At 38.7% G+C, this 10454-nt stretch overlaps 1 protein-coding gene across 1 annotated transcript in view; it reads right to left on the bottom strand.

The window, feature by feature from the left end:
* Nucleotides 1–6484, bottom strand: part of LAMA4 (laminin subunit alpha 4) — a 96592-nt gene extending 90108 nt beyond the window's left edge. The window contains exon 1 of the mRNA XM_015815630.1: nt 6253–6484. Within this exon, the coding sequence (XP_015671116.1) occupies nt 6253–6453 (201 nt within the window). The 5' untranslated portion in view covers nt 6454–6484. The remainder of the gene's footprint in view (nt 1–6252) is intronic.
* Nucleotides 6485–10454: the final 3970 nt, after the last annotated feature.

Here is a 10454-nt window from a genome sequence, read left to right as displayed (position 1 = left end):
ACATTTGGTTTTTCTTGCCTAAATGTAGAACCTTGCTTTTTTCACCATTGAATTTCATTTTGTTAGATAGCGCCCAGTGTTCAAGTCTGTCCAGATCCTTCTGTATCTTAAGTCTGTCTTCTGGAGTGTTGGCTATTCCTGCCAGCTTGGTGTCGTCTGCAAATTTGATGAGTTCCCCATCTATCCCCTCGTCCAAATCATTGATATAGATGTTGAAGAGCACTGGGCCCAGAACAGAGCCCTGGGGCACCCCACTACACACTTCCCTCCATGTAGATAAAGGCAAAATAGAAATGAGTGCGAATATCTATCTCCAAATTCATTTTTTAAAAAATTAAATTGGTGTGGAAAACAAGTGACTATGCATTTGTTGCATTTCAAAACTCAATGCAGCCAAGGAGATGGTGGGTGCAATTATACAAAGCCTTGCCACTTTATACTTATCCTCATGCATATCCTTTGAGAACCTCACCCCCCATATCTGAATATTTGTAGAAAATAGTCTACAAGTCAGAGTTCTCCCTGCTGCTCCTACCATACATTTCCTTATTCTTCCCTTTGATCCCAGTCCATCCAATTTGCCAGCACAAGAAGACAGAGCTGGTACACAAGAGGAGATTTGTGGCACGTGTTCAAGGAGCAGATAGAAACTGTGGCTGATGTGTGTGTGTGTGTTTTGCACAAATAGATCTTAGGTGCTAATTGCTGGACCAGGAGACTTTGTTTATAGTCACTAATCCCTTGGTTATTTCTTGGTTGGATTATTGCTCTATGTGGGACTGACTTTGAACACCACTGATCCAGAATGCACCAGCTTGCTGCAATACTGTGTGCCTCTCAGTTTGTCAATGTAAAACTATTGTTATGCAGGCTGCACTGGTTTCCAGTTTCTTTTGGGGTAATTCAAGGTACTGGTTATCCCCTTTAAAGTCTACATGGCACAGAGCCAGGTTATTTTGGGACTGGCTCTCCCTGAGAATTTCTGTCCATTCCACCAGATTGGATTGAACAGGAATGATCCAGATCTCTTCCTTTAAATGTTGCCTTTAGTGGGACATAGAAACCATGCCTTTTCTGTAGCAGCCCATCCCCAGTGGATCACCTTCTTCTTGAGATCTGGCAGGTCCATGTCTATGGAGATTCTCAGTCATCCAGATCATGGTTGTCCCAAAGGCGCTTTTTTCAGGAGGCAACTGGACTTTCTTGTTTTTCTTTGAAGACATTTCTCTTCTCATCCAAGAAGCTTCTTCAGCTCTAACTAGATAGTGGGGAATGGAAGGATTCATATTCCTTGCAGACAGCTGGTCATTTGCATTCTTTGAGAGAGTCGTTGAGGCCATTTGGAGGTTTACCTGTGTCCTCAGGGTCACCTGAGTAGTGCAAATGTGTGTGGAGCCTTCTTGGCTGCAGGATGTTTTCTGCCCTGAGTCCCTTCACTGTTGAAGACAGGCACAGGCTGTAGGGAATGAGTCTGTAATGTCTGCATCTCGAATTGAAGTGCAAATGGTTCCTGTAGTCTGCAATGTTTGTCTGGAAATCTGTTCATACTCCTCACCATTCGAAGGGTGTTCAACCCAAAGTGCATAGCTAAGTGTCTATGGAGATTCTCAGTCATCCAGGTCATGGTTGTCCCAAGGTGCTTTTTGGCAGATCCCCACTTTCTTAACCTTTTGGATAGCTAAAAAGAACTATTTTTTCCTCTGACTGTTGGATAGTAAGGTTGGAATATGGGGATTACATAGATGAATAGATATATATGATCTTTTGTTTTACTGTTTATGATTTTATCATCATTATTAGTCACCAGAGTTGTATGCCACACCAGAGTTGTATGACCATGTAAATCAATAAAATTAAATAATAAAATAAAATAAATAGAAGGTGCTATAACAGTTGTTCATAGAGAAGAAAAACTGACAGCAAGAAAAAGAAAATGCAGAGTGAACAAAATTCTAATTCCACTTTGCTAGGACGTGAGCCTTGGTGAGGCAGGAATCCAATGACACCAAAATAATGCAAAGTACATTATGGTACCACAATGGTATCTCTCTTTTTTTTAAATATCTATGGTACTCTGCATATGCTTATATGCTAAGCAACTTGTCCAGCAATGTCACCTCTAATACAAACCAGGACTGATAGTTAGCTTTGGATGCAACTTTAATGTTTCCAGTTCAATACTATTATTAACTAATACAGTAGGATTAATTTTTACTACTAAAGGATAATTTACCAGCCAAAGAATACTCAAAAACTCCAAGAAGTAGTGCAAAATTGGAAGATGTGGAGAGACCTGGCCCATAGAATTGCCAAGAGTTGGACATGAGTGAATGGATAACATCATCACCATCACCATCACCATCACCATCACCATCATCATCATCATCATCATCATCATCACCACCACCACCACCACCACCACCACCACCACCACCACCACCACCACCACCACCACCACCACCACCACCACCATCATCATCATCTGATAATCTACTGGTAAACTAATTATATGGAGTTCATGAATGTGTAGAATGAGCTTTATTGATGCTAGATCATCCAAGAGTTTTTCCAGCTTATTAGGGGTGAAGAACAAGCAGGATGAAAGAGAGCAAATCAGGGCCAAAGGATAATCCAGAGGACAGGATCCAGAAACAATCCAGATAATGAAACTAAGGAATAATTAGTTTATAATTAGCACACAGAATGTGCTAAATACCATAACTCTGAGTGGCTCACAATATATTACCATAAAAATCCAATACAAATTAAAACAAGATGGGATCCCATCACTATATAGAGACGTAAAGAAAAATAAGAAAGATGAATCCATCAAGGAGCCCATCTCAATCCAAGGCCTGGAACAACAGCCAAGTCTTCAAGGCTTTACTGAATGCTATCGGGGTGAGGGCCACGAGCAAGCTCTATGACAGGCAGAAACCTTGGGAAATAGTCAGTCCCTCAAGTAACCTGGCTCATGCCATGTAGGGCTTTATAGGTAATAACTAGAACTTTGAATTGCACCCAGACGAATACTAGCAACCAGTGCAGCTTGCTGAGCAGAAGTGTTATGTGGGCATAATGGAGCATCATCCCTGAGCACTATTTTCTAGACCAGCTGAAGCTTCAGAATAGTTTTCAAGGGCAGTCCCATGTAAGGAACATTGCAGTAGTCAAGTATCAAAGTAACTAGAGCCTCTTGATCTACGAAGCCACACAACTTGTGCACTGGTGCACCAGATGGAGCTGTGCCAATCTCCCCCTTGGTCAAAGTTGCCACCTTCCCTTTGAGCAGGAGTTATCGGTTCAGGAGGACCCCCAGATGCTCAGTTGGAGATCACCTGTCATTCAGCAATGACAATTACCTTGCATTGGGGCTAGTAATCTTTGAGGATATAATTGTGCATCATAATGCTTTTCTAAGTCATTCAATCAAAGTCACTAATAAAATTTGTATTATAAATTCAAATTGAGAGCATTGGGCTCGAAACCAAAAAACTTTGAGTTCTAGTTCTCCCTTAGGTACAAAGCCAGCAGGGCCAACCACTCCCTCTCAGCCTTAGGAAGAAGGCAATGGCAAGACATTTTCAAAAATGTAGCTGAGAAAACTGTAGAGTAATTGCCAAGAGTCAAAACTGACTTAAAGACACCTAAATAAGTAAAAAAAAATAAAAATCTAAAAACCCAATTAACTGGAGAAAACTTTCTGTGCACAGTATGGTTTGTGAAGACATTAATATATATGTTAAATATTAATAGGATGCATGTATTTAGTTAATAATAATTAAAAGCACAAATTAAAAGCAAATTTCCACTGGATTTCCTAGAGAAACATGTATGGTTAAAATTTCCTATGGAAATAATAAGCCCTTCTGCTTAGACTGCATCTTTATTCTTCCTTGCCTATAGTATTAAGGGCTTGCCTATACTGTACAGAGATGTGGATATTAACTTGACCCAGATTTAATTTCCAACTAAAGCAGTGCCTGGTGCTGGCAGAAAAATATTTGCTTGGCTGCAATTCCTTAAAAGTAAACATTTGTGGTGAAGCCTAACCCAATGTAAAAATGTGCAGGGATAGGAAACCCAAATTAATCTTATTCATCCATTTAGGGGATTTTTGTGAGCTAAGATGTTCAGGTCTTGCTATTTCTACCTCACCCAGCCAATCAAGCAGTAAATGTATTGATCCCGGGGGAAAGAAGTTAAGCATAAGTTTTGGTCTTTGATTTTTGATTGAGTCACTGTCCCATATATTCTCTTATGAGCATTCTTTTATGAATGCTTGCTAGAGCAAAAAGGCAAGATAAAAATGAATAAATAAATGTATTTTTTCTGATAAGGCATACTAATAAATTTGAGCAGATACTTTACTCAATAAAAAAATAAGGTATTCCATTTTTAATGGCTATTGGCAAATACTAACAAATGTATGCAATTTGCATCCAGCATTGGGAGGGGTATACTTATAGCAATGCATCTATTTAATATAATCTTAAGCTGGAGTTCCTGTTCAACTACTTGTCAGATTTTAGAGGTCTTTTTTTTTCTTCTGAACATGAGTATCGAGGATTTCACAAGAATTTCTTATTCATGAAAATAAGAAATTCAAACTGTGGAAAATACTACAATGACAACAATAATATATTTTTATAAATTCTTCTTTTGCTAAATACTGGTTCAAAGAAAGCTTAGCTGCAAACCAAGATGTTCAATTTAAAACCTGCTATACATGTATCTGTTAAATTTAGTACGGTAGTAATGAACCAATGCTTCAATCCTGGGAATTCATTTTGGGCTAAGCTCTGCACACTTTCTAGGTTATTGTCCAAATTCTCTTCTTTCCCATGACCTCTCTGTCTTAATTTGCCTCCTACACAATATCACTGTTACAGGATATAGTTTCTCCCACCCAAGTCAAGTTGTGTTTTCCCCTCCCACCTCAGCTGTGAATTACACTTACACCAAAATCAATCAATGACAAGTATCCAAGATGGAAATAAAACCTACTTCATTATCATTATCTCATACATTTTACATCTTCTTGAGTAAATACTTATAATTTTATGTCATTAAAGTACACTCTTTATTTTCATAAAGGTAGAAGAACATTTTGCTGCAGATGGTCTTCAGCCATTTATTTTCTAAAGTTGAGTGTTATGAACTTACACTTAGAAAACAATTGTTATGACAAAAGTCCTGAACTCTGTGACAATGACTTCCAAACAAGCAAATGAAGTATTGATGAGGTTGCGCACAAACATTCCTCTAGGTGTAACACAAAGTCTATAGGCTAAGGTTCTGTACCATACTACAGTTTTGAATTCTACTCAGTAGGATATATAACTACTTCTAACATTATACTTCCAAATTGGGAGAATAGAATAGACCCATGTGATATAATCATAGAACCATAATACAAAGCCTTATTTTCATTGGTGTTCCTAATTTGTATTTAAGGAGCATGCAGTCCTGTACACACATCCTTTTCATGTGCAAAGTCCTTTCTTTTATACCATAGTGGATATGGTATATTCCCTTGTTTCTAAGGGAATTTTTGAAGGTTAATCACATGGTGATACCAACCCTAATAAAGATTTTGGCTGAGAAAAATAAGAATATTGTAACAATCAAGAAATACTCAAGTTAAAACAAGGAAAATAGATCTTTTCTCATAAGAATACATATTTTGCAGTTAAACAATATAATAACTTTTACTGGTCAATTGATTCACATAGATCATGGGACTATGTGTTCAAACCGAAATGAATGGGATGAACTGTATATTCATGCAACTAAACAAATCCTTACTGTCAAAGACAGTGAAATCATCAGATTTTGTTATTTAACTTATTTTTTTCTCTCCTGACAAACCAATAACTCTTTCCTCAAATCTTTCTGCAATTCCAGAGGCCTCAATCTCAACACAAGTACAAACTTCTCTTTCAAAGGGAAAGTGGTACTGTAAGTTAGTTTACTTGAAACTCTTTGGTAGGCCAAGTTATTGTTTTTTTTTTCATGAAAAGCCAAGCCAGCTAACCTGAATTTGCAGTACAGTACTGCACCAGGAGATGCACTTTGGAATTTGAAAGGGAATCTTTTCTAGCAGCATTTAAAAAGCTTTACAATCTTCCTAGCCCCACACTTCTGCTTTCAAGTGGAGGACATTTGTATTACCCGTTTGAAGTCTTAAACAAATATGAGAGAAAGGATACAAAGGAGGAGAAAGGTCAACAGACAGGAGAGTGACTGTACCTCAGCAAAATGCGACCAGCTTGTAAAAACTATAGCTTGCTGCTGCCCTCTGAGAAGGCTATTGTCTTGGCTACCGTGGGCTGAGCTCTCTTCAGTGTCAAAATGAAAAGCGTTGTCCTCTGCCGAAGCTGAGCTTAAGGAGAAACATCCCAGGAAGGAGAATATAGGAAAAATCAGGGTCCAGGCCAAGATCAAAGCCATCTCCTCCCTTTACATTCAGCAGGGATCTTCCAGTTTCTTGCTTCTTGCTTCTGCTTTAATTGCCTCCCCGGCCCACTTGCTCGAGTGGCGCCTCGGTTATTTTAAGTATCAGCTTCCAGATGTGGGACTGCTAAGTCAATTTGCAACAGTTCCTTCTCAGAAGAGTGAGTGCCTTTGCTTTCTTTCTCACTGGCTTTCGGAGTCTGGAGTTCCTCTTTCTCCCTGGAGGCTCTGGCTGAATAACATACAGATGGGCAGTGCTTAACAGAGAGTGTCAAAATGCAGATTGTATTCCAGGAAAGCAGCCCGAGCTGCGCTGCCACCTTATCTCCCCTCAGTCAGGATACAGGCTGAGTCTGGATTCAAAGCTCTGGCTTCCGCCAACTTTTTCAGGATCGTCATTCCCCTTTCCCCTTCCAGCTTGAGAGCCACCCACGCAGCATTCAAGTCAGACCTCCCCACGCTTCCTCTCACATCTCCTGCTCAACACTTAATAAGACCTTGCCAACGATGGCTAGCTTACAGGATATCTTTCAAAGTATCACAGGCATGGAAAATTTGAGATGGGTAGACCCACAGTCAGAAGGAGGATACGGAGATACGATGTTCTTTTTGTCATTTGAAAACTTCAAGATGAAATCAAGTACCCAAGAAGTCTTAGACTTTGCTAGAAAACGGGCATCTTAACACTCTTTATTAGATTCTCCTTTTCCCCATTTCTTCTCATCAAATCTGATCGCTTAAAAAAAAAATTCATTCACTACCGATTTAGAAAATGGCTTCATTATGCAATTGCATGAACTTTTATTTACAAAGACCAACTTGTTTTCCTTCTCAAGAGATGCTTTGTGAAGTGGCTGAAACAAGGCTGGTAGTGTATAAAATTCTGCCAAGTAATTGACTAGGCATGGCCTCTCTCTATTTCTAGACTAAACCCCTTAGATCATGACATCATTTTAAAGCATTCTGTAGTTTCTAAGGCTCTTAGCAGACTGGCAACATTTCCATTAAAAATGGCAGTATTTATCTAGAACGGTCTCTGCCTTGGTGCCTGCCACCCCCCCAAGTCTTTCTCCTTGTATCCAGGCAATTAGCCCTGTGAATCGAGACTCTGATAAAGTATCTTTGCTTCGATCTTTAACTCAGGTGTTGAAGAAAAATGATGTTTACAGAAAAACAAAACTTGCTACCATACCTCAGATTACGCTTGGGAGAAGATACAGTCAGAAAAAAAAAAATAAGTCCAGGCATCCGTTCAATTTCTTTGGCCACTCTCTTAAGACCATTAGAGCAGGCCTGCTGGTCCTATTCAGTTCAGCAGTCCTTTTCTAATAATGGCCAATCAGATGCATCTAGGAAAGTTCAAAATCATGGAATACAAATGATTTGATCATAATAATCTGTATTCCATCCTCTGCTAACACCCAGACTTAACTAGTTCAGTACACTGCACTGAGGCAGGAATTGGGGACAGATAGCCACATTCCAAGTGAATAACATCGGATATAGCCAAACCCATCTACCAGTCTGATGGTCTCCCTTGCAGAGTTTCTGCAAGTCCCTAGAAAGACAGGTAAGAGAGAACTTCAGATCCAGTAAAAAAATACAATGGAGAGAAAACACCGCACTCCCTTTTTTCTCACTCCCCTCTCCCCAGATCAAGATATACAACCACTCCTTTCAGTACAGCTGTAGAGGATAGACACATGAGAACCTTGGGTGTCCATTTCCATTGCCACGTTGAACTCTCATTATCTTTCAAGAATTAGAAAACCAACAAAGGCTGTTACCTTCATATAACATTTTTCTTTTAATATTTTATCTGTATATAATCAAGAGTCCCTCGGTGAGGGGCATGGACAGTTTCAAAATTTGATCAATACAATGAAAATAAAACAAACAACAGAAGACCCTCCACAGTCACTGGATGTTGTATCCTTCCAATCCTTTTCTTGAGACATAGATTTGCCTCCACCTTGGTTATTTTATGTCTGGGTTAGATGGCAGAAGTCATTGTTTTGAACAAGAAAAACATGAAGGAGAAAATCACCAGCAGGAATTGTAGGACTTGAATGAATGGACTGCTGATGGCACAGTGGTTAGAATGCAGCATTGCAGGCTAATTCTGCTGACTGCCGACTGTCAGCAGTTCAGCAGTTCGAGTCTTACTGGTCAAGATTATTCAGCCTTCCATTTTCTGACGTTGGTAAAGTGAGGATCCAGATTGTTGGGGGACAATATGCTGATTCTGTAAACCTCTTAGAGAGGGCTGTAAAGCACTGTGAAAGTTATATAGGTCTGTGCTATTGCTAGTGCTAGAAGGAAGAAGTGAGGAATCAGACATGGTGGATATCCATTATTTTATGGTTACCTTCATGATTACATCCACCCAAAGGGAAGCAATATAGGAATCAACCCACTAGTACAGAGAATTGCAACACCAGAAGTCTTCCAAAGTTCAGCAGCTGTAATAATGATCACAGGTAACCAGTGCAGGACAATATCTGCTGTTTCAAAAGAGCAAGTATAAGACACAAATGACAAGAATGATAAAGGCTATGCATTTCTTGCTCTGCTTCATTTTTCACTTTAGGCTCAAACCATAATCTCTATGCACTTGATGAAGAAAGAAAATCCTTTTTCTGCTTATGTGTGGCCTGGCCTCTCCCTAGCCTTTGGTTCATTCCTTAGTCCCTATCATCTTATGGGAAGACCCTGTCTAGAATTTATATCTTGTAGTTTATATTAGAAAATTCCTTGGCTTTGTCTGTTGGCATCCCACAATCAGAATGGATAGGATTATCTATTTGATTGTGCTCAGCAGCACACGAAAACATAAAATTGTCCAAACCAGGAAAAAGGGATCTTTGAAGGAAAAAAAACACATCTGGAGAAATATTTGAAACATACCTCCTATTTTATAAATGAGGCAGTTGCTGTAGAAAATGTATATTTCTGCTTTTTAAAGCAGTTAACATTTAGTTAGATTTTATTCTTGCTATTGTAGCTTTAAGAAGGAAAGCCCACATTTCCCCTTGTTTTACCTTTTCTTTTCATTGCTGTGCTACTTGCATTGCTATATTTATTATTTATTTATTTTTCTTCTGCCTTACTCCTCTATCTTTGAATTGTCTTCCTTCCTTTTCCATGGTTACTTTAATACATCCTCAACATTGCTGGATCCTTCCTTGCCACTTAGGAGATACTTTAGAAATTAAGTCTTTCAGATGGAACTCAATTAAGATTGACTTTATCTGACTAGGAGTATACATTGCTTGGATTTCTTCCTATTTACACTTTTCAAGGCGTGTTAAAGGTCTGTAACTCAATAAGGACCTAGTTGGAGTATTGTCCTTAATTGCTGCTAATAGCTCACTTTCCCAATCATTAAAGCCCTTCAAGATGTTCCCTTTGCCACTGTTTCTATAATTTCCTCTCCATTGTTTGCATTGTCCTATTGACTTTAAAGGTTATTTATGTACAAGAAATTCATTTAAAACCTATATGGTGTTTCTCCCAATTCTGGAGTTTAAAAATGTAAACGGCATCGCCTTTGTTCCACCTGCCTGTGCGATTAACACACATATCTGAATTTTCTTAACATATCTGAATGGGTTATAATGCATGTGTGGATCCAGTCTTGAATGAGTGCTGCAACTAAAATTATAAATAAATAGTGCTCATATTTATACAACTCATAAAGTAAGTGGAATTGGGATAATTTGATGCATCCCCTTTAAATGATCCCATAATAGGTTTTCTTTTACAATTTAATGGATATGAGCCCTCAAGTCTCCAGGAACCACTATTATGAAGATGAAAGAATTATGGAAGGATGAAGAGGCAACTTTGCATTCTCTAGTCTTGCAAGAAAACAGTCTTGTAATAATGGAGGTCATGCAAAAGTCTGAAGATTGACCTCATCAAAAGATTTCAAAACAATATTTAATATCAAGTTCATCTGAAGTCATGTTTATTTACTGGTTGCTATTTATGGGACT

This window comes from Protobothrops mucrosquamatus, unplaced genomic scaffold, assembly GCF_001527695.2.
Source record: "Protobothrops mucrosquamatus isolate PMUCROS unplaced genomic scaffold, P.Mucros_1.0 scaffold357, whole genome shotgun sequence".
In the NCBI taxonomy this organism is placed as follows: domain Eukaryota; kingdom Metazoa; phylum Chordata; class Lepidosauria; order Squamata; family Viperidae; genus Protobothrops; species Protobothrops mucrosquamatus.
The sequence above is the reverse complement of the archived record's forward strand: the minus strand, read 5'-3'. Positions and strand labels throughout refer to the sequence as shown.